The sequence below is a fragment of the Pristis pectinata genome, chromosome 5 (assembly GCF_009764475.1).
Source record: "Pristis pectinata isolate sPriPec2 chromosome 5, sPriPec2.1.pri, whole genome shotgun sequence".
Taxonomy (NCBI): domain Eukaryota; kingdom Metazoa; phylum Chordata; class Chondrichthyes; order Rhinopristiformes; family Pristidae; genus Pristis; species Pristis pectinata.
The window spans coordinates 108,294,934-108,320,007 of NC_067409.1; the positions used below are offsets into that span (position 1 = coordinate 108,294,934).

At 46.2% G+C, this 25,074-nt stretch overlaps 1 protein-coding gene across 1 annotated transcript in view; it reads right to left on the reverse strand.

Annotated features, from left to right (window-relative positions):
- Positions 1-24,429, reverse strand: part of jazf1b (JAZF zinc finger 1b) — a 183,224-nt gene extending 158,795 nt beyond the window's left edge. Inside the window, exon 1 of the mRNA XM_052016205.1 lies at positions 24,297-24,429. Within this exon, the coding sequence (XP_051872165.1) occupies positions 24,297-24,411 (115 nt within the window). The 5' untranslated portion in view covers positions 24,412-24,429. The remainder of the gene's footprint in view (positions 1-24,296) is intronic.
- Positions 24,430-25,074: the final 645 nt, after the last annotated feature.

Consider the following 25,074-nt stretch of genomic DNA (forward strand, 5'->3'; position numbering starts at 1 on the left):
CTGACCAAGGATCAGAGGATATTATGGGAAGCAAGAGAGGAAATTGCTGTGGCCTTGGCAGAAATTTTTGTATCTTCATTAGCCATTAATAAGGTACCAGAAGACTAGAGGATTGCTCCACTGAGCCTTACATCATTGGTAGTAATCTTACTGGAAGGTATTTGGAGGGACAGGATTTACTTGCATCTGGAAAGGCAAGGATTTGTAATTAGGGATGGTCAGCATGGCTTTGTGCATGGGAAATAGTGTCCCATGAATTTTATTGAGGTTTTTTTTTGAAGAGGTGGCCAAGAGGATTGACAAGGGCATGGTGGTAGACATTGTCTACATGGACTTCAGCAAGGTCTTTGACAAGGTCCCACATGGTAGGCTGGTTGGGAAGGTTGGAGTGCAGGGGATCCAGGATGAGCTAGTGAATTGGATACAAAATTGGCTTGGTGGTAGGAGGCAGAGGGTGGTAGTGGAGGGTTGTTTTTCAGATGGGTGGCCTGTGACCAGTGGTGTGCTGTGGAGACTGGTGTCGGGTCCTTTGTTGTTTGTCACATTTATTAATGAATTGGTTAAGAATGTAGGTGGCATGATTAGTAAGTTTGCAGATGACAACAAAATTGGTGGCACAGTGGACAGTGAAAAAGGTTGTCTAAGGTTACAAAAGGATATAGATCAACGAGGAAAGTGGGCAAGAGAATGGCAGATGGAATTTAACAGATTAAGTGCGAAGTGATGCATTTTGAGAAGTTGAATCAGGGCAAGACATACATAGTGAAAGGCAGGGCCCAGGGGAGTGTTGCTGAACAGAGAACAGGAACACAGGCTTTCCTCATCACCCTGTCTACCCAAGGCTCTGAGAGTTGGGATATCATGTTACAGTTGTGCAATATGTTGGTTAGGCTGCACTTGGAGTATTGTGTGCAGTTCTGGTCACCACACTATAGGAAGGACAGAGAGTTATACAGCACAGTAACAGGCCCTTTGGCCCAACTCATCCTTGCCAACCAAGGCCTCTTCCTGAGCTAGACCCATTTGCCTACATTTGGCCCATATCCCTCCAAACCTTTCCTATCCATGTACCTGTCCAAATATCTGTTGAACATTGCAACTGGTACTTCTCTACCACCTCCTCTGGCAGCTCAAACCATATACCCATCACCCTCTGTGTGAAAATGTGCCTCTCAGGTCCCGTTTAAATCTTCCCCCTCTCACCTTAAACCTATGCCCTCTAGTTTTAGACTCCCCTACCCTGAGAAGAAGTCTGTGACCATCCACCTTATCTATGCCCCTCATGATTTTATAAACCTCTGTAAGGTCCTCGATCAACCTCCTCCACTCCAGGGAAAAGAGTCCCAGTCTATCCAGTCTCTCCTCCAGTCCTGGCAACATCCTTGTGAATATTTCCTGCACCCTCACTAGCTTAATCACATCCTTTCTACAGTAAGGTGACCAAAACTGCACACAATATTTCAAGTGCAGTCTCACCAACATCTTGTACAGCCATAATATGATGTTCCAACTTTTGAACTCAATGCCCCATCTGACAAAGGCAAGTGTTCTTCACCACCTTGTCTGCCCATGACCCTACTTTCAAGGAACTGTGTACTTGTACCCTGAGGTCTCTCCATTTATAACAATTCGATGGTATCAGACAGGAACTTGCAAAAGTTGAGAGGCTGTTGCAGGTAAAGGAAAGACTGCCAAGTGTAGTAGTATTCAAATTCTGACCACAAGTAAAATGAAGTGGTCTACTAATTAGCCAATGAGTACATTAAGTACACTTTTAACTTTTTCAGATTGTTACGTTTACCTGCAAATTTAACTCAGGTATAGCCTCTGAATTCTTCCCACAATTGTACCCTGTATTAACAATCTCTTCCCAAGTGTTAAGAAACAAATAAGCTAATGATTATTAAAAACATATTTGGAATAGCAATCTGCTTACAGTTTTGTCTCTCAGTATTTTCTGATAATTTTCTTCAGTCTCACACTGAAGCACTGCTGGAGACTGTATACTGGTTAGGTACTGTAGTACTTTCTACAATGCAGGAAAATGTCATTACTGAGATTTTAATATGCCAGGATAAGTAAAATGCTGAATGTTTCAGAACAGCTAAATCCCTAAAGAATATAATGAAAAGGTTCAAAGTCTCAAAGTAGTGTGAAATATATATTTTAATATATTTATTTTCTTAGAATCCTCTTTCTGAGCAGGGGAAATGTGGTAAAAATAGCAGTTTTTCTTCATAAGATATTTTGAACAATTTGTTAAGCTCAGGTTACTTTGTGTGATTGCAGGTTTCTAATGCTTCAACCAAAATTATGAGTAAATCTTTCATTTTCTAAATTTAATAGTTTACTTTCGCCATTTCTGATTTATGTTACTTAACAGACATGAAATTTGAACTAATCAAAATGAAGTATGACCATGAACTGGAGTCAGATTTAGGTTTTTTGAATATTGTAATAAATTTCACTTGACACTAATCATGGCAAGCTGGAAACATTCTTCTTTAAGAACATGATCACCATTCTATTTGCATTGGGAATTACACAAAATGGAAGGTGAACAATATCATGAAAATTAAAAAAAACTGCAGATGTGGGAAATCTGAGATAAAAACAGAAAATGTTGGAAAATACTCAGCTGGTCAGGCCACATCAGTGGGAAGAGAAACAGATCTAATGTTTCAAGTCAAAGACCCTTCATCAGGACTGGGGAGGAGACATTAAGCTGCAGGGAAGGTGGAGAGGAGGATGTCTCTGATAGGTTTGACCTCGGGTGACCCTGGGGATAAGCTGTAAACAAGGTTATATGGTCAATGAGTGAATGGGAGCACTTAGAGTGAGAACAACAAAAAAAAAGTTGTGAAATGCATACCAAGAAGACATACCCATTGGAATGTCCTTGGCAAGTAGGATTAAGGAGAATCCCAAGACACTTAATACCTATATTAGGAGTATGAGGGTAGCTAGGGAAAGCGTAGCTCGTAGGAGGGGATTTATTCCAGAGGAAGTGGATGAGGTCTTAATGAGGACTTTATATTGGTATTCACCAAGGAGAAGGGCATGGATGATGGTGAAATTAGGGAGAGATATGTTGATATTCTAGGGCCTGTCAATTATTAAGAAGGAGGAAGTGTTCGGTGTCCTGAAAAGCATTAAGATCGATAAGCCCTCAAAATACTAAGGAAAGCAAGCTGAGCTTTGACAAATATCTTTGTATCATCTTTGGCCACAGGCAATGTGCCAGAAGACTGGAGAATATCCAATGTTCTCCCTTTGTTTAAGAAGGGTAATGGGGACAAACCAGAAAATTATTGGCCCGTGAGCCTTACATCAATGGTAGGGAAATTACTGGAGAAGATTCTTAGGGAGAGGATATATTCACATTTGGCAAAGCAAGGACTTACTAGGGGTAGTCAGCATGGCTTTATGCAGTGGAAGTCTTATCTCACAAATTTGATTTGAGTTTTTTTTGAGGAAGTGACAAAAATGATTGATGAGGGTAGGGCAGTGGATGCTATCCACATGCACTTTGGTTAAGCGTTTGACAAGGTCTATCATGGTAGGCTCGTCCAGAAGATTAAGTCACATGAGATCCACTGCGAGCTGGTAAACTGGATCTAAAATTGGCTTGGTCATGGAAGACAGAGGGTAGTGGTCGAGAGATGTTTTTCTGACTGGAGGTCTGTGACAACTGGTATTCTCTAAGGATCAGTGCTGGGACCTCTGTTGTTCGTAATATATATCTTAATGATTTGGATGAAAATGTAGGTGGTCTGACTGGGAAGTTTGCAGATGACATGAAAATGGTGGAGTCGTGGATAATGAGGAAGGTTGTCAAAGAATACAGCAGGATATAGATCAGTTGGAAATTTGGGCAGAGAAGTGGCAGATAGAGTTTAATCTGGACAAATGCGAGATCTGGAGCAATATACAAAGTGCTGGAGGAACTCAGCAGGTCAGGCAACATCCATGGAGGGAAATAAACAGTTGACGTTTCGGGCTGAGACAGTGAGATGATGCATTTTGGGAGGTTAAATACAAGAGGAAAGTTTACAGTAAATGTCAGGACCCTTAGAAGGATTGATGTATGTATGTGTACAAGTCTATAGGTCCCTGAAAGTGACAACACAAGGGTGGTAAAGAAGGTGTATGGCAATTGGGGCACAGAGTGTATAAAAGTTGGGAAGTCATGTTGCAGCTGGGTAAAAATTTGGTTAGGTCACATTTGGCATGCTGTGTGCAATTCTGGTTGCCACACTATAGGAAGGTTGAGGAGGCTTTGGAGAGGATGCAGAAGGATGTTGCCTGGATTGGAGTGCATTAGCTATAAGGTTGGACAAACTTAGGTTCTTTTCCCTGGAGCATCAGAGGCTGAGGGATGGCCTGATAAAAATATATAAAATTATGAGAGGTATAAATAAAATAGATAGTCAGTCTTTGTTGGTCAAGGTGGAAATGTCAAATACTAGAGGGCATAGGTTTAAGGCAAGAAGGGGGATAGTTTAAAGGAAACATGTGAGGAAAGTTTTTGTTTTACACAGAGAGTGGTAGGTATTTGGAACATGCTGCCGGGGATGGCGGTAGAAGGAGATATGATAGCAACATTTAAGGTATTTAGACAGACATGAACAGGCAGGAAATGGAGGGATATGGACCATGTGCAGGCAGATGGGATTAGTTTAGATTGGCATCATGGTCGGCACAGACATTGTGGGCTGACAGGCCTGTTCCTATGCTGTGAAAAGAAGCTTATTAAGCTGTAGGGAGGGTGGAGAGGGATTTGTCTCTGACAGAGTAAAAATGAAAGTGCAGGCCTGTTCTGTTTCTATCCCTTTTTGTACACACGCACAACATTACATGTACTCCAATTCTCTGTTATTATCTCCTCTTCCATGAAACTTCAGTGAACATACAAGCGACTGCCTTGCCATCTCCTCCTCGGTTTCCCCAGTGTACAAAGGTGCATTATATTGAGATCTGGGGATTTGTCGTCTTTTGGTTCTGCAAGATTTTCAGTCATTTTCTCTCCAAATGCACTCATGTTCCTTTTAAGCTCAGTTGCAAATCATATTGATTAGAACGTGAGGCTAGTCAATACCACATGTTAATTTGCTGAGATCCTCAAGTATGCATAGAGTCATACAGCACGGAAACAAGCCCTTTGGCCCAACTGGTCCACGCCATCCAAGATACCAATCCAAGCTAGTCCCATTTGCCAGCGTTTGGCCCATAACCTGCTAAACCATTCCTATCCACATACCTGTCCAACTGTCTATTGAAAGTTGTTATTGTAACTGCCTCAACCACTTCCTCTGGCAGCTCAATCCACATACATACCACTCATTATGTTAAAAAAAAGTTGCCTTGCAAGTTCCTATTAAATTTTTCCCCTCTCACCTTAACCTATGCCCTCTAGATCTTGATTCCCCAACCCTGGGAAAAAGACTGGGTGCATTCACCCTATCTATGCCCCTCATGATTTTATATACCTCTATAAGATCACCTCAGTCTCCTATGCTCCAAGGAAAAAAAATCCTAGCCTGTCCAATCTCTCCTTATAACTCAGTCCCTTAAGTCCTGGCAACATCCTTATAAATCTTTTCGGCACTCTTTCCAGTTTAATAACATCTTTCCTCTAGCAGGGTGACTAAAACTGATTAAAACACTCCAAGTGCGGCCTCCAGCCTCACCAGCAACTTGTACAACCACACTATGACCTCCCAACTTCTATACTCAATGCCCTGACTGATAAAGGCCAAATAAAAGCCTTCTTCACCAACCTGTCTAGCTGTGACTCCAATTTCAGGTAGCCATGTACCTGAACTCCAAGGTCGCTTTGCTTTACAACACTTCCTGGTGCCCTGTGAAATTCCTACCTTGATTTCACTTTCCAAAATGCAGCACCTCACATTTATCTGAATTAAACTCTATTTGCCATCCCTTGGCCCATTTACTCAGCTGATCAAGATCCTTCTGTAATTTTTGATAACCTTCTTCACTGTCCACCATACCACTTAGTTTAGTGTCATCTGCAAAATCACTAACCATTACCAAACTGTTTTCTCCCACCCAACTCCTTTTCGGTAAAAGGCTTAAGCATAAGTGAGAATATTTTGCCTAAATCAATGAACAGCACAGATACTTAAGCGAAATGAATAAGCACAGTTTGATTATTCCAGAGAAATACCAGACCCTCTAAGGGTGCAGACTACAATATCCATATTTTAAGTTAGTTAGTGGTGATACTCCTGATGTGCATGGTGTGAGAATGACTAAATCCTTAGTGTATATGCATTACTTTATGTAAAAGAAACTGAGAGGGTGCTTCTGTGCTCAGGCAACAATTAACTGTAACTGCCTTATCAATCAATAAAGGGTCTTCGATATGAAATATTAACTCTATTTCTCTTTCCACTAATTGCTGACCCCACCTGCTGAATGTTTCCCAGCATTTACTTTTTTAATTTCATTTTCAACAGTAAAGGGTGACTGGATTTCATTTTTCCAAAAATAGGGCCACTCAAAAAGCAATGTTATGTACTTCAGGAGCAATGTTCTATCTAACACAAGAAAAGACTGGAAAGGTGTAAAAATTTTGACCATTGAGGCAAAAGTCAATTACAAGGTGCAGCACAGCAGAGAATGTCTAAGATAATGCAAAGGAATCAGCCTGTTCATTTTGACATGCCTCTTGGGGGAATGAATTGCAAATGGGGCAAGTGTTAACTTTTAACACAACTGATAACTATCAGAACAGCTTATTTCATGTGGTTCCCATGACACAATTTGAGACATACCAACTGCTGATCAATAGAATTTTAAATATTAAAGGAATCAAGGAATATGGGGTTCATGCAGGAACAGTGGTGCTGAAGTAAAAGATCAGCCATGATCTTACTGAACAGTAGAGCAGCCATGAGCGACTGAATGTCCTACTCCTGCTTCTATTTCTTCATTCCTTGTGACTCAAAGCCAAACCTCAACAAGCTTAAAAAGAAATTGCATCTACTTGTGTTGTAAAAGATTTCATCAAAGTATTTTATGTGAAGGTGATGCCAAGTAACAAAAAACACTGAATCCATGAAAAATATCATACGATAATTCAATCTGTGGGGACTAACAGAGTAGGGTCTCAGTAAATTCACTGTGGGCCTCTTTCTCCACCTCTTCAAACAAAATGACCTTCCCCGGTGTTTACCATATAATTAGAAATTTACCGTGACTTACACGTCTGGTATTTTGTTGTTTCAAATAAGTATGAAATTGATGATGAGTTCTCTGGAAAACAGCCCAGCATTTTATCTTGGAATTTTGGCAAAAGCTATTTGTATCACTGTAATACATATACTTCATCCATTATTACTCTTACACTAAGATTGTACATATTTGCTTGAATTGAAGTTTTCGTTGCATTACAAAAATCAATAAAAGCTTTCATTTCATAAAAAAAGTGATTGGACAGTTCAGAGGACCACAAATTGTATCAGAGATTAGCTCAAAGTATTTTCCAATAATTATTAGAACCTGGAGATTACACTTAAAATTCCTCAAAACCATCAATTGCTGCTTACAATATATAACTGTTACAAATAAATGAGTTTGTCATCATTGTCACAGTCTAAAACTATTTCAGATACAATATCTGTTTATTTCCTGATTGTATAATACAATTATTGCATTCTGTCTTTAAGCATGCTTCAAAACGAAATGCATACATCTTCAAATATTTGAGAAATTTCTAAATTTGTCACATCAGTGAATTATCAGTGAAAACTGTGTAGATGAATTCTATATTAACTACTACACATGAAATCAAATAAATTTTATCTGGTTTCTTTCTTTTTAACTTTCAATACCATTAGTACTACCATTTACAATGGGAGACAAGATGCAAAAAGCAATGCAGCGAAACCAGGCAACCCCACATTACGGGGAGATTATGTTCGTAGAAAACTGTCCGTATGTAACACAAAGCTGCATTACCTGTGCATGTGTCAGGAAACGCAAGTTAAATAAAAATAAATTTTGTGTTTATTTATTTACTTTTTACATATAAAGTTCATGAGAGCTAACTTTATTCGGTATCTCAAATTTTTAGGTAGTGATTTTGCACTCCTTAAATTTTCATTACCTAAGTGGCCATATCGCGGGGAACACCTGTACTATTATAAATAGTAGTAACTATTTATAATAATAATAATAATTTCTGACAACTTTTGCTCTATGCCAGAAACAGTGGTCAATGTACAGAGGAATATCATGTTAAAAATAATAAACTAATTATAAGGCACCTACCAGCTTACCAAACTAAAACAGTTCATTAAAATACAAACTTCCTTCTGCTCATACTTACTAATATTTTCAAAGTGGTTATTCTGTAACTAAGAACATTGACAGGAGCTAATTGGTTTGTGTGAGGCAGACAATCAACGTTTTCTATTCTTCAACCAAACTGCATTTACATGAGACATGGGAGCAGCCAGCCAGCTAGAGACTACAGATTAAAGAGCAAGAGAGCTATGGACAGACCTGTGAGAGGACACACAGACTTAACAACGGGAGCAGGGAAAGAGATAAATGCAGAGGGGATGATAGTGACAACTGGGGGCTTATGGATGAGAGGAACAGGAAAGTGGATGGAGGAGGGTGGAATACAAAGGGAGGGGCAGTGGGCAAATGGGGGTGCAGAGTAGGGAAGACGTGGAGACACACACAGAGGGGATAAGGACACAAGAGTGAAGACATACAGGGAAGTCACAAAAAGGGAATATGGATGGCAACACGGATGGGGAACACAAGGAATGAGAGGAGTGACAGGGTTTCACAGAGGGGAAAAAAGGCAGACAGGCAACATGGAGGGTTGACATGGAAGGGTTGGAATATATTTATGAGACATAGGTTGGTGGGGGAAGGTGACCCTCTGTGTCCATGTCCCCCTCTATACCCACACTTCAAAGGTGGGGTAGACTTCAAAGGTAGACTGATTTCCGAAGAGGAAGAGCACACTGCTCAAATGTTAAAGTTGCTGAGCTGTTGGAACTTTGGATTGACAAGGACAGGGCGTTAGACATTGTCCACACAGACTTTAGCAGGGCTTTTGACAAGGTCCTGCAGCAGCAGCTGTCTTTACCGTCACCCCCCTCCCCCCGGCTAATTCTGATTTCTTTTGCCTGCCTCCACCTATCATCCACCAGCCTCTGTCTCCCAACTCCACCCCTCCCTCTCCCCTACTGGGCTCCATCTGCCCATCATCCTTCACCCCTCCTTGGTCCACCAATCACCTACTGGCTCCTGTTATACTCCCCCTCTCATCTTTATACTGGCTATGTCCCCTCTTCAGTCAGTCCTCATGCAGGGTTTCAACCCAAACCATTGACAATGCATTTCCCCCACCAGATGCTGCTCAACCAGCTGAGTAAGCTGGTCCAGAAGGTGAGATCACATGGGATCCAGAGTGAGCTAGACAATTGGATACAAAATTGATTTGGTGGTAGGAGTCAGAGGGTGTAGTGGAGGGTTGTTTTTCAGATTGGAGGCCTGTGACCAGACCAGCGCTGGGTCCACTGTTGTTTGACATCTATAATAACAATATGGATGAGAATGTAGTTGGCATGGTTACTAAGTTTGCCAAAATTGGTGGTATAGTTGACAGTGAAGAAGGTTAACATTTCATGAATGGGTGCAACTGCATAGGAACTCCTTTATATGATTGTGCATCCATTGAGACTGTTGAGCATCATTATTTCATACAGGTAGAAATTACACAATTTTTCACAGCTCAGAGTTAGCAAATGACTTGGAAATGAATTTTTGATTAAAGTTTTTCAGATAATAGGTGTAGATATTTGTTTCCTACTTACAGTTAAACACTTTGAGTGTGCGGTTATATCATACTCATTCTTTTTTGTTTTATATCCACCACATATCATCATTTCAATTCGAAAAAGTTATAGCAAACAGATCAATCTTTTAACTCCAATTCTGGGATGTACATTGAATATAGTATATCAGAGCAGCGCATCTCATATAATTTTTGCACGCTCATCTGTACCTACAGAACTGCTGTAGTGGTCCAGCAGTTATTAATGTATTTCATCAATGTATTTATATTGGGAATTTAACATAGTAAAACTTCCCAAGGCCCTTCAAAATAAAGTTTGACAACAAGTAGCATCTAAAAATATCAGGGGAAATATAAGAGGCAGCAAGAGCTTGGTTAAAAAGATTTAAAGCAATCTTCATATTCACAGTTCGTTGAAAGTTGCCTCACAGGTGGAAAGAGCAGTTAAGAAGGCCAATGGGATGTTGGCTTTCATAAGTCGTGGGATTGAGTTTAAGAGCCGCGAGGTTATGATGCAGCTTTACAAAACTCTAGTTAGGCCACATTTAGAGTACTGTGTTCAGTTCTGGTCGCCTCATTATAGGAAGGATGTGGAGGCATTGGAGAGGGTGCAGAGGAGATTTACCAGGACGCTGCCTGGATTGGAGGGTATTGAATATGAGGAGAGGCTTAAGGTGCTAGGGCTTTATTCACTGGAAAGGAGGAGGATGAGAGGAGACATGATAGAGGTATATAAAATATTGATGGAGTAGACAGTCAGCGCCTCCTTCCCAGGGCACCAATGCTCAAGACGAGAGGTCATGGCTTTAAGGTTATGGGTGGGAGGTTCAGGGGAGATGTCAGAGGGATGTCACCCAAAGAGTGGTTGGTGCATGGAATGCACTGCCTGGGGTGGTGGTGGAGGCAGATACATTGAACAGGTTCAAGAGCTTGTTGGATAGGCATATGGAGGAACGTGAGATAGAGGGATATGCGGGAGCAAGGGGTTAGGTAGTGTGAGGGTGGTCTGATGGACGGCACGACACGGTGGGCCGAAGGGCCTGTTTTGTGCTGTATGGTTCTATGGTTCTATGGTTATCTAGGTTTATAACAGGATCTAGATCAACTGGGAAAATGGGTCAAGGAATGGCAGATGGAAGTTAACTTGGACAAGTGTGAAGTGTAGCATCTTGGGAAGTTATTACCAGGGCAACATTTACACTTTAAATGGCAGAGCCCTGGAGAGTGCTGTGGAACAGAGAGACCTAGGGATACAAGTACATAGTTCCCTTAAAGTGGTGACACAGCTAGACAGGGTGCTGAAGAAGGTGTTTGTTCTTTGCTGACATTATACAAGTCTAGGACCATGTTGCAGTAAAATAATAATCCCTTACTGCATTGAGAAGCTGACATATTTACACTTCTTTGTCTATGTTACATGCTAAAAGCAGGACTGTGAGATCGGTCAGCAGGTCAGGTTGCACTAATGAAGAGGGGGAAAGAAAAATGACCCAATATCACAGATGGATGACTTACAGCAGAATGGCCAATTCTGACACAGACAAAGTATGTGAAGTTGAAGATCAAGTCCTGCAGGCTGCAGGTGGAAGATGAGGTGTTGCTTCTCAAGCTTGCTTTGGGCCTTGTTGCAACAGCACAGGAGGCCATAGACAGACAGATCAGAGTGAGAGTGGGATGGAGAAGTGAAGTGACAGGCAACAGAGAGCACAGGATCACTCAAAGGAAGTTGAGGGCTGTGGTAGCTGTACAAATGGCAATTAGGAAAAAGGACATGCCCAACGGACAGCAGGAACAGAATGCACACAGATTTAAAATAGAGAACACTGATGCAGAGTGCACTGGAGGCCAACAAGTAAAAGTCAGGCTGGGGAAAAAATATATAAGCAAAAGTGAAAATATAAGAAAAAAAGGGCAGGTTAAAAAGTACAGAGGATTAGCAAAAAACATAGCAAAACTGCAGTGAGAAGCGAGTGCTTACAATGTGTGCAGAACTGCATTCTTATTCAGTATGCAAAATACCAAATATGAAAAGGAGCATTAAAGAATCTAAAAACAGGTAATAAACCAAAAAAAATCCAGACAATAGCAAGCACATTGTGATAAGGTTTAATGTAAACACTGTGAAAGATATTATTACCAAAGCAATAAACTGAAGAAAGCTTATTTAGAGGATGAGACTGGAATCTAGAAAAATAAACTAGAAAAATAGTTTGATGAATAAATTGAAAATGATTGGGAAATATTTAAAACAGTGATCTACAGAACTATATTCCATTGCAAAGCATGGAAAAATAAAACATTTAGTCATGACACACTTTGGGTAAATAAGTACAATGTAATACTACAAAGAAGTATTTAAGTACATAGACAATAAATGACAGGAACAAAAAAACTGGAAAAAGAAATAATTAGGCAGGCAAAGGGAAATGCAAAATTATTTAGCAAAGATTAAAACAAATAAACTATACTGTAGACACAAAAACAAAAGACACAATAGGGAGAAGGCTACAAAACGGGCCAGAAATTCATAGCCAATTCTGTAGAAATAGCATGAATATGAAATAATTGTTTTGCTTTAGCATTTATCAGGAAGACTTTAATGGTAGGCACACAATTAGAGGAGACAATACAAATATGAAAAGGACATTCAAGGTAGCAAGGGGCAAGATAATTATCACAGTTCAAATGTATAGAACATAAATATGGATCAGATCTGAATGTATACTGTTAGAGAAGAGAAAGCTAAGGCACTATTTCATGCACTTTAAACAAAATATGAAAAAGAATACTATGGGGGCACTGATAGACAACTAGAATAAACCCAAAATTTTAAAATACAAAGCAAGACCAGGAAATTATGAGTCAATTAGCTTAATATTTGTTATTGGAAAGATAATAAAATCATTAAACTGAGAAAAAAAACCCACTGAAACAGTTTATAGTAGCACCGACTACATAAAAGGCTCTTACCAATCACTGAATATTTGAAGAAGTAACAGAAGGTGTTGATAAGGGGATTGCAGCAGATGTAATAAAGGCCTTTAATGCTGTAGTGGGCATGTGGCCGAGGCTAAAACATGTGGATTCAGGGGAGGGGAGGGGGGGCACGGGTGAAATTGCCATAATGGATAAGAAGCAGGCTTAAAAACACAAAACAGAGCAGGAAGCTAGTGATGGCTAATCAGATTGACAGAATGTGAGAAGTGACATCCCGCAAGGATTGATGGTCTAACCACTGTTCACTACTTACAATAAATGATCTGGGTCCTGCAAGTGGAAGTGATTTCGATGTCTGTAGTGACATCATACATGAAGTGTTATCAAAAACTGGAGATGCTGGAAATAAAAACAGAAAATTCTAGAAACACTCTGCAGGCCATGCAGCATCTGCTTCTCTTTCCACAGATGATTTCTGACCTGTTGAGCATTTCCAGCATTTTCTGTTTTTATTTCAGTTAAGGATGGGGTATAGCAAATGCAGAGGAGGACAACAAAAAAAAAGAAAACAACATTAATTAATGAAGAATGAGTGCACAATTAGCAGAGAGTAATGTAGATGAGTGTGAGGTGATAATTTTGAATGGGATGAACAGCAAGGTCATATATTGCTTTGAAAATGTGTTTAAAAATTGTGAAAGGAATGAAAGGATCCGAGGGCATGGATTCACAAACGACAAAACATTTGGTTAATAAAGTCATATAAAGCAAAAAAAAAGGTTCATTTCCTGAGGATTTAAAATCAGAGAAATAATGTTTGATTTGTGTAGACTATTGGTTGGACTTCACAGAAGAATGCTAGACTCCATATTATAAGAAGAATATAAAGGCACCGGAAAAGTTGCAAGAAAAAAATAATAAAGGGAAAAGAAAAGTAGGAGGTTCTATCCACCAGGAAAGGTGAATGGAATGCACTTGTATTGTCTGGAGCTTAGCAAAGTGAAAGATGATCACACTGTTTCACCAGCTGAGGAGTCTGGAACAGAGTGTCACAGCTCAGAATAAGGGTCGGCCATTTTGCACCAGGGGAAAGAGAATTTTCTTCACTTATAGGATGGTGAGTCTTTGAAATTCTCTCCACCAGTAGAAGCTCAGGCATTGAGTTAATTCAATAAAAAGATTAATATATTTCTGGCTATTAAGGAAATCATGGGGAATGGGGAGGGTGCAGGAAAATGAAGCTGAATAAGTCAGCCGTGATCTTGATTAATGGTAGAGCAGGCTAGAATGGTCAGTTAGCCTACTTCTGTTCCTAGTTACATAGAACATAGAACAGAACAGGCCCTTCAGCCCACAATGTTGTGCCGACATAGCTATTCCCTCCTACCTACAGAATGCCCATATCCCTCTATTTTCCTCTCACTCATGTGCCCATCTAAGCCCCTCTTAAAAGCCCCCAATGAATTTGCCTCCACCACCCTCTCAGGCAACATATTCCAGGCATCCACCACTCTCTCAGTAAAAAAACATACCCCTCACGTCTGTTCTGAACCTACCCCCTCTCACCTTAAATGCATGCCCTCTGGTAATGGATTGCTCAATAATGGGAAAAAGATATTGCTTGTCCACCCTATCTATGCCCCTCATGATTTTATACACTTCCAACAGATCACCCGTCAGCCTCCGCCACTCCAGAGAAAAAGACCCCAAGTTTGTCCAGCCTCTCCTGATAGCACATGCCCTCTAATCCAGGCAACATCCTAGTAAACCTCCTCTGCACCCTCTCTAAAGCCTCAACATCCTTCCTATAGTGAGGTGACCAGAATTGTGCAATTCTGGTCATTGCGTGCATTCTTAAACATTAGCATTTCCCTGGCATATTTCAGGACATGAGGTCTTGAAAGCAACAAACAATCAGCTTTTGAAATGTGGACATCATTATTTTGTTGACACACGTGTCATCATCTCCACCCTCCTAAACAAATGCATGGGAACTTACATCAAAAATTAAACATTTTTCCAGTAAACCGCTAAGATGCTTGGAGGGGGAGAGCCAGAAACCCGCAGACGCTCCAGTAAGATGGGCAGCACGTCATCCAGAAAGACCCCAAGTTGCATGCATGGATTATTTTTCTGCACCACCCGCAAAAGAAGTTAGTTGAGGAGAACCCAAACTGAGGCTCTTCATTGCCAGAAGATGAATTTTTACATATTTTATTCTAACTGTTGTTTAATGTCAGAGGTTGCCAGGGCTGTGCAGGAGGTGGGGGGTGCAGCCGGCTGCCCAACCAGGGGCTCAGGGCCACAGCAAGCTGGGCGGCTGCACAAGGTGACGCAGCCGGCGCAAGATCTGGCCCAAAGAGGCCGTTTGCAGCTGCCGAGACCCCACCACTGGCAGTTTGGAATTGGGCCCTGCTCAGTCCATCATTCAAGGACCTGATTGGCCAGACCACGCCTTTAGACACTGGGCTGCGAGTGTCAGGCCTCAGTAAATGCAGATGCGAGGACCATCAGGTGTCCATTTTGTGGGGGTGGGGGGCAGCCAAGCATAACATCACACTAAAACTTTTTATTTGTTTTTCTTCCCCCCCCACTTTGAGGACATTGGAGTCCACTGGGTGTAACTTCACGGACTTCAGCAGGCTTTCAGTACCTCACCCAATGTTCAATTCTCTCACCCAACAGCTAATTCTCTTTTTATGAGGGTATTCCCCTGCACGATGCATTTGAGCTCAATATAATCCAGTCCATATTCAATGCCCCAAAACATGCATTTTCTAGGAGACAGGCTAGCAACGTGAAGCAGAAACTGTAAGTGAACTATCAGGTCCCAAGATAAGGAGACACAAAGCACATTGTGGAACTTCAGCTGCAACCTGGATAGATATAAATTGGGAATTAAAGTGCTCTCCATTCTGTACAGCTTAACACCATACCACCCAATGCATTTGCAACAAAACTTCTATGTAACATGAAGTTTAAGGTCAGGATAATCATTTGAATCCAATGATGACTAAAGTCAACAATACATCATATTTTTGGAAGCAGTCTATTAAATGTACATATGGATCATTCCAAACATTCTTCAGTTATCAAGAATTTAGAATATTATAAATGCATTAAGTTGTACAACCATTGACATTGGAACTCTTGATCATAACCACAGAACCATACAGCACAAAACAGGCCCTTCGGCCCACCATGTTGTGCCGTCCATCAAACCACCATCACACTACCTAACCCCTTCCTCCCGCATATCCCCCCATCCCACACTCCTCCATATGCCTATCCAACAAGCTCTTGAATCTGTTCAATGTATCTGCCTCCACCACCACCCCAGGCAGTGCATTCCATGCACCAATCACTCTCTGGGTGAAAAACCTCCCACCCTTAACCTTAAAGCCATGCCCTCTCGTCTTAAGCATTGGTGCCCTGGGAAGGAGGCGTTGACTGTCTACTCTATCTATTTCTCTCAGTATTTTATATACCTCTATCATGTCTCCTTTCATCCTCCTCCTTTCCAGTGAATAAAGCCCCAGCACCTTAAGCCTCTCCTCAAATTCAATACTCTCTAATCCAGGCAGCATCCTGGTAAATCTCCTCTGCACCCTCTCCAACGCCTCCACATCCTTCCTATAATGAGATGACCAGAACTGAACACAGTACTCTAAGTGTGGCCTAACTAGAGTTTTGTAAAGCTGCATGTGTAATCTTAAAGTGCAGAAGGGTTAGAGACAGGATTAGACCACAGTGTGCAACGTATTTCGGCCTCCACTTCAGAGTAATTATTCCTGATTTGTAGAAACAGATTTATTAATCAAATTATAAACCAAAACTTATAACATTGGGAAACAGGTACAGAGTTGGTTGAGGCCCAATGGAGTGTCTACGTTGTGGATTAAAGTTGAGAGGTGCAAACTGAGTCACCATAAGTGGTGAAACATTACAATTACTGTGGGACAAATTTACATGGGCCGTTTTCATCAATGTGAATTTATGATGAATATACTAATACAAGTTGCAAAGGAAGTAATATTTAATTGACAGGAAATGCAGGCAGATGTTTTTTTTTAATTCTTACAGACAGATTTCAGGAAATAAGAATAGAGTCAGAATAGAGATAGTTTATCTTTGCTCAGTTTTTGTTTACATTTGCTAACAGCATGAAGGGCAGCAATGAACAACCTTCTGTAGCTGAGATAACTGAGATAAGTTATGTAACATTTCACTAATAATACTTGTGATAGGACTAATTCATATCACAAAGAAATATTACAGCTTGTCTTATAAATAATTATATCCTGCACACAGATTTTCCTTTATGATACATCAGTCCCAAAGAAACACTACTCAGGGCACCATTTGTGGATAAACCTTTCACAACCTACTTATTCATCATTCAGCCCTTCTGTCACTCTTCCACCAGTAGATTAATCATTTACACTGATTTGTGTCAATAAAAGATCAAAAGATAAGTCAATATGTTAACAGTTGCTTTCAGAATAAGAGCTAATGTCAAACCTTTTTAATGATCTTAATTTGCAATGTGCTAATAATTACAGTTATTATTCTGTGTAGGAACAAAGTTCAAAGGCCAAGATGGTATTTGTACTCAATGCTATAGAACAGTGCATAGGCCCTTGGACAATCCTGATACCCTTTTAATTGAAGTACAACTTGGTCAAAAATTTTAACAAAAGCAGATGCCCTCCCCAATGTTCTAGATGACTTATAAAATACTAAGTATTAGCTCTGGGCATTAACATTGTAATTAATAATCAAATATTTCTAAACAATTGATATATTGATTACTTTCCAAGGAGAAGCATCTTCATAAATATAAATACTTCTCCCATTATTCCTTTTGTCAAAGGAAGTATCTTGACTCCCACCCTTTTGGTTTGCTCTTTACCCCATTCTTAAACATTGTTCAAAACCTGTTTGACCTAACATTTCCCCTGGCTCTTATGAAAGGTCACTGGCATCTTGGTCTCTTTACAGATGCTTTCTTCATTTACTGATTTTTTTTTCTATTTTTATATTGTATGCATAAAATTTTGGCTTCTGCTAATGTATAGCATATGCTATCATCATTCAGATCAGAATATTTATGTGATACAAGTATTTGGTCTCAATTTTTTGGGACCATGCAATATTTGGATGATAGATCAATGGTACCCCTGTCTCGTCACAGCATCTGATGGAGTTTTTAAATATTTTTATTTGTATGCTATAGTATTCATGTACTTGTAAAACTTAATATGAAATTATGCAAGAACTTTAAAATTGTACTTCATTAATTTTTTTATGTCACTTGCTTCATGAAGTTTGGATATCAGATATTTCAAATCATAGATATTCAGATTGGACATCATCTGCCATACCAGTAATGATTTTCCTGAGTCTGCCAGGGGGTTTTATTTCAACACATCATTATTCAAAGTTCTCATAAATTGAAATTACTGATCTACAATCACCTTTACATCAGTGTCTATTACACCAGGATTTAGCCTGCAATTATTTTTCCGGAGCATGCTTTCATGTACCCTGAAAGCAAGTGTATCAAACCTATCATCTGCAGAATGATTTCATCAGTTTCATCTGAGACTTGATGAAATTCAGACTGTCGAGTCTCCTGTGTACTGTTGGAAAACTACTTTTAGATTTCATGGCACATCATCAGCCCTTTGCATTTTGGAACAAGAGCCATCACTGACTTGGCATGCAGTCGAAATAGAAATAGGGTGGTTAACAGGAAGAGAGGGATAAGTATGAGGCTTGGGTGGAAATAGTGAACAGAGATTAGGGAGAATAGCAAGACTTATTGGGTGGGTGAGTTAGGGACAGGGGCAGGGATCGACAGTGGCAGCAAAGGAGTCAGGATTCAGGGATGTTAAGGGGGGGGCCCCACAAGAGAGGGGAGGTTGTAAGGTAGGCAGTGCAGCCTAGAGGCCTTAACTGGGAAGAGGGAATGACAAGGCAGCTGCCAGGACATAATCAGGGAGGACATGAGGCAGACCAGCCCAGAGACAGGAGGACAGGGTTCAGGCAGGATGTTCCAGAGGCCAGCATGCAAGGGAGGAAATTGGCAGGGCAGCTCTGACCACGACGGCCAAGAAGTCAAGATTGCAAAGGTGGAGTGGGGTAAGCATCCCGTCAGCTTGGGACACTGGAATTCTCTGTGGTGGTTGGTGTTTCGGGCAAGATGAAACCAAAAATATATTCTTTGTGGAGAGGAGGGGGCAAGAAAGCATTTAGGGATGGTCTCACCACCAAACATGTCAATGAAGATTAGGGTTCAGGAAAAAGGAAACTGGGACTTGATGAGAAAGGGAAAACCTAAGAGACTGCAGATGCTGGAATCTGGAGCAACACAAAAGGCACTGGAGGAACTCAGTGGGTCAGGGAGCATCTATAGAGGAAAACAGACAGTTGATGTTTCAGGTCGAGACCCTTCATCTGGACTGGAAAGAAAGGGAGAGATAGCCAGTATAAAAAGATGGAGGGAAGGGGTGGATCAAGGGGTGGCAGACAACAGGATGATCCAGGTGAGGGTGGGAATAATGTCAAAAGCTGGGAGGTGATAGGCAGAAGGGACAAAGGCTGAAGATGATGGAATATCATAGGAGAGGAAGGTGGTGCACGGAATAAAGGGAGGGAGGTAGGGAGGGGGACTGGTGGGAGGAATGTGTGTGGGTGATGGGCAGATGGAGAGGATAGGGAGAGGGGAGGGGAGGGGAGGGGAGGGGAGGGGTAAGACGTAAGGTGATGGGAGCCAGGTGGATCAAGAGGAGAGAGAAAAAAGTGGCAAAATAGGGGAAAAAGGGTCAGAGGGGAGTGGTTACCAGAAGTTTGAGAACTCAATGTTCATGCTGTCAGGTTGGAGAATGCCCAGGAGGAATATGAGGTGTTGTTCCTCTAATTTTTGTTTGGGCGTGACCTGGCAGCAGAGGAAGCCGTGGACAGTGTGGGAACGTGAAGTAGAATTGAAATGGCTGGCACAGCAGATGGAGTGGAGGTGTCCGACAAATTGGTCCTCCAATCTGCGTCTGGTCTCACCAATGCAGAGGAGGCCACACTGGGAGCACCGGATGGAATAAATAACACTGATGGATTCACATGTGAAAGACTGCTTCAACTGGAAGGACTGTTTAGGCCCTGGATGGTGGTGAGGGAGGAGGTGTAGCAGCAAGTGTAACACTTAGCATGGTTACAGGAGCAAGCACCTGGAGAGGGAGGAGGATCGGTGGGGATGGATGAGCGATGGGTGTTATTTATTGCATCCAGTTGCATGCGGATTGGGAGACCTTCCAGCCCTTTGTCAATTACACCTATCACCTCCCAGCTTCTGACAGCATCTGTCTTATCACCCCCCTCACCCAGATTCACCCATCACCTGCCAACTCTTGCTCACCTCTTCCCTTCACCTTTTCAATACTAGCTATCTCCCCCTTTCCTTCTAGTCCTAATGAAGGGTCTTGACCCGAAAAGTCAACTGTCAATTTCCCTCCATAGATGCTGCCTGACCCACTGAGCACCTCCAGTGCCTTTTGTGTTGATGAGAAAGGGGTTTGGATGTGTGGCAGAGAGAACCGATGGAGCAGGAATTCATGTTTGGCTGGTGGAGTGGTGGTGGGGGAAGAAATTGTGAAGTAGAAAATGGGAGGTTAGGAAGACACAAGTCCTGAATACAACAACATCAACAGGATCAGAGCTGAAAGAGAAGCAGACTGGATGAATGGACCTTGGCACTTGGTATAGATAAGTCTGTTTACATTGATAGGTGAATTGGGAAATAGAAATCCAGGCCTAAGATTTAATAGATTTTTGGCAATTAAGGAAATAGAGGGATCTGGGCATTTAGAGCTGGGGAGGGCATGTATGCTTTGATCTTGCATGTCAACCTCCAAAAAAACAGAAGGAGTGAAATGATGTCCAGCAGCAGTTCACATAATTCCTGCAAATCTGGAGGGGTACTCCTCTATGTCATTCTTTTCAGGACCACTGAAGAAGCAGGAGCTTGCAGAGCACATATTCTATCAACGTTCCAATCATTTTACAGAAAAATCCTGAAATAGATGCAGATCCTGTGCACATTTAAATTCATCCAACTCTGACTTCAAGCAGCAATCGTGAGGGCTGCTAAGGAACGATGACCAACACATGCTGTCAGTCATGGCACCAGCACCAGTTGAAGTGCAAGACATCGTACCCAGAACTTAGTGTATGCTTTGCCTGTTTACACACAAAACCATATGAAACATATTCCAGATGCTGCCACTGTGTCAAAACTAGAGCAGGTCAGGCCTACATGGTTTAAATGTTCAACAGGCCAAATTTAACAAACTTTTCCCAGAGACCAAAGAAATGTATTTAAAATGCTACCCAAACTTTTCAAATCCCCTCAAGTACTCAAAGGCAATCAAGGGTTTTGCACATTTGACTCTGCCCAAAAGCAGGAGACAGTGCTGGAGCCCTGAGTCAGAGTTCAGGTGCAAACCCCTTGCACACACCTGCGGGCAGGGGGGTAAGAGGAGGGGATAAGGGAGGGAGGGAGGGGGCGAGGGAGGGGGGAGGGGGGGAGGGAGGGGGGAGGGGGGGGGAGGGAGGGGGGTAAGGGAGGGGGAGGTGAGGGGGGGAGGTGAGGGGGGCGGTGAGGGGGGAGGTGTGGGGGGGAGGGGGTGGGAGGGGAGGGGGAGGGGAGGGGAGGGGAGGGGGAGGGGGAGGGGAGGGGAGGGGGAGGGGGAGGGGGAGGGGGAGGGGGAGGGGGGGAGAGGGAGGGAGGGGAGGGAGGGGAGGGAGGGGAGGGGTGGAGGAGGGGGGAGAGGGGAGGAGGGGGGAGAGGGGAGGAGGGGGGAGAGGGGAGGAGGGGGGGGAAGAGGGGGGGAGGGGGGGAGGGGGGGAAGAGGGGGGGAGGGGGGGAAGAGGGGGGGAGGGGGGGAAGAGGGGGGGAGGGGGGGAAGAGGGGGGGAAGAGGGGGGGAGGGGGGGAAGAGGGGGGGAGGGGGGAAGAGGGGGGGAGGGGGGGAAGAGGGGGGGAGGGGGGGAAGAGGGGGGGAAGAGGGGGGAGGGGGGGAAGAGGGGGGGAGGGGGGGAAGAGGGGGGGAGGGGGGGAAGAGGGGGGGAGGGGGGAAGAGGGGGGGAGGGGGGAAGAGGGGGGGAGGGGGAAGAGGGGGGGAGAGGGGAGGGGGAGAGGGGAGGGGGGAGAGGGGAGGGGGGAGAGGGGAGGGGGGAGAGGGGAGGGGGAGAGGGGAGGGGGAGAGGGGAGGGGGAGAGGGGAGGGGGAGAGGGGAGGGGGAGAGGGGAGGGGGGAGAGGGGAGGGGGGAGAGGGGAGGGGGGAGAGGGGAGGGGGGAGAGGGGAGGGGGGAGAGGGGAGGGGGGAGAGGAGGGGGGAGGGAGGGGGGAGGGGAGGGAGGGGGGGAGGGGAGGGAGGGGGGAGGGGAGGGAGGGGGGAGGGAGGGAGGGGGGAGGGGAGGGAAGGGGGGAGGGGAGGGAAGGGGGGAGGGGAGGAGGGGAGGAGGGGGGAGGAGGGGGGGAGGGGAGGAGGGGGGAGGAGGGGGGGAGGGGAGGGGGGGAGGGGAGGGGGGAGGGGGGGAGGGGAGGGGGGAGGGGAGGGGGGAGGGGAGGGGGGGAGGGGAGGGGGGGAGGGGAGGGGGGGAGGGGGGGAGGGGGGGAGGGGAGGGGAGGGGAGGAGGGGGGGAGGGGGGGGGAGGAGGGGGGGAGGGGGGGGGAGGGGGAGGGGAAGGGGGGAGAGGGGAGGAGGGGGGAGGAGGAGGGGGGGAGGGGGGAGGGAGAGGGGGGGGAGAGGGGGGGGGGGAGAGGGGGAGGGGGAGGGGGGGAGGGGGGGAGGGGGAGAGGGGGGAGAGGGGGGAGAGGGGGGGAGGGGGGGGAGGGGAGGGGGGGGGAGGGGAGGGGGGGGGAGGGGAGGGGGGGGGGAGGGGGGGGAGGAGGGGGAGGAGGGGAGGAGGGGGAGGAGGGGGGGGAGGGGGAGGAGGGGGAGGGGAGGAGGGGGAGGGGAGGAGGGGGAGGGGAGGAGGGGGGGAGGAGGGGGGAGAGGGGGGGGGGAGAGGGGGGAGAGGGGGGGGGGGAGAGGGGGGAGGGGAGGGAGAGGGGGGAGGGGAGGGAGGGGGAGGGGAGGGAGGGGGAGGGGGAGGGGGAGGGGGAGAGAGGTGTGGAGGGGGGGAGAGTGGGAGAGGGAGGGGGGAGGGGGGAGAGGGGGGGAGGGGGAGAGGGGGGAGGGGGGAGGGGGAGAGGGGGAGAGGGGGAGAGGGGGGAGGGGGGGAGGGGGGAGGGGGGGAGGGGGGAGGGGGGAGGGGGGAGGGGGGAGGGGGGAGGGGGAGAGGGGGGAGGGGGGAGGGGGGAGGGGGGAGGGGGAGAGGGGGGAGAGGGGGAGAGGGGGGGAGGGAGGGGGGAGAGGGGGGGAGGGGGGAGGGGGGAGGGAGGGGGGAGAGGGGGGAGAGGGAGGGGGAGAGGGAGGAGGGGAGGGAGGGGGGAGAGGGAGGGGGGGAGGGGGGGGAGAGAGGGAGGGGGGTAGAGGGGGGGAGAGAGGGAGGGGGGAGAGAGGGGGGGAGGGAGGGGGGAGAGGGGGGGAGGGAGGGGGGAGAGGGAGGGGGGAGAGGGAGGGGGGAGAGGGAGGGGGGAGGGAGGGGGGGAGGGAGGGGGAGAGGGAGGGGGAGAGGGGGGGAGGGAGGGGGGAGAGGGGGGAGGGAGGGGGGAGAGGGGGGGAGGGAGGGGGGAGAGGGAGGGGGGAGAGGGGGGGAGGGAGGGGGGAGAGGAGGGGGAGAGGGGGGGAGGGAGGGGGGAGAGGGAGGGGGGAGAGGGGGTGAGGGGGGAGGGAGGGGGGAGGGGGAGGGAGGGGGGGGGAGGGGGAGGGGGGGGAGGGGGGAGGGGGGGGAGGGGGGGGAGGGAGGTGGGAGGGGGGGAGGGAGGTGGGAGAGGGGGGGAGGGGAGGGAGAGAGGGGGGAGGGGGTGTGGGGGTGGTGGGGTAAGGAAGCCCCAGGCCCGGGCAGCTTCACCTCCACCACCCACCCCAGCAGCCGTTGCTATGACACCCACCCGGGCCTACGGCTCCCTCCCCTTGGCCGCCCTCCACGCCGAGCCTTTCCGCCGGCGACCGCACCCCCTCCAAGCGGCGAGCGGGGCGGGGCAGGGCAGGGGAGGGGAAGGGAGGGAAGGGGAAGCGGGTCAGGGTTGAAGTGCGCGGCCTGCGAGCCCAAAGGGTGGGGAGGTGGGGGAGGGCCCATCGGGTGGAAAGCCTGGCCCCCTGGTGGGTGGGTGCTGGTGGTGGGACGGGAGGGTGGTGGGACGGGAGGGGGGCGCGACTGGCGGCCTCCCTCCCGCCCGGTGTGGAGCCCCCACCCAGCGGGCGGCCGCTCCACGCGAGCCGCGGCTGCCCGCGGGGCCCGGGGAGCCGGAGCGCGGCGCTGAGGCGCCTCCTCCTCCCCTCCACCGCCACCACCGCCCGCCCCATCCACATCCACGGCCGCCGCCTCCTCCCCCTCCCGCCCCACCTCCCTACCGATGTGGTTGTCCTCAATGTGCTCGATGAGCTCCCACAGGGTCTGGAAGTGCAGCCCGCAGCCCCCGAAGCGGCAGGTATTGGAGAAGAAGGAGGCGGCGGCGATGCCGGTCATGGTGCTACATGGGTCCGGGCGGCGAGAGGAGGGGAGGGGAGGGGAGGGGCGGGAGCACAGAGCCTCACACAGCAGCCAGCCCTCCCACCCTCTCCCCTGCACTGGCACGCTGTGCAAACATTGCATTTTCTATGGGGATGGGGACATCTACTTTACTCCCTCAAAGCATGTGCACTATTATAAATCTTACTTATGTGCACTATTATAAATCTCATTTCAATAAAACTGCAAAGAATGCAGAAAAGATGCTGCCAGGACTTGAGGGACTGAGTTACAAGCAGAGGCTGGACAGGTTAGGACTTCATTCCTGCAGAGTGCAGGAGACTGAGAGGTGGGAATCAGAGTCAGGTTTATGACCACTGACATACGTCGTGAAATTTGTTGTTCTGTGGCAAGGCATTAAAAATTACTGTAAGTTGCAAAAATAAGTAAATAGTGCAAGTGAGGAATGATGAGGTAGCGTTTGTGGACCGTTCAGAAATCTGATGGCGGAGGGGAAGAAGCAGTTCATGAAACGCTGAGCGTGGGTCTTCAGGCTCCTGTACCTCCTCCCCGATGGTAGTAATGTGAAGTAGCACTGCCTGTTGAAGGTGTCCTCGACGGCAGGGAGGGTTGTGCCTGTGATGGAGCTGGCTGAGTCTACAACCCTCTGCAGCCTCTTTC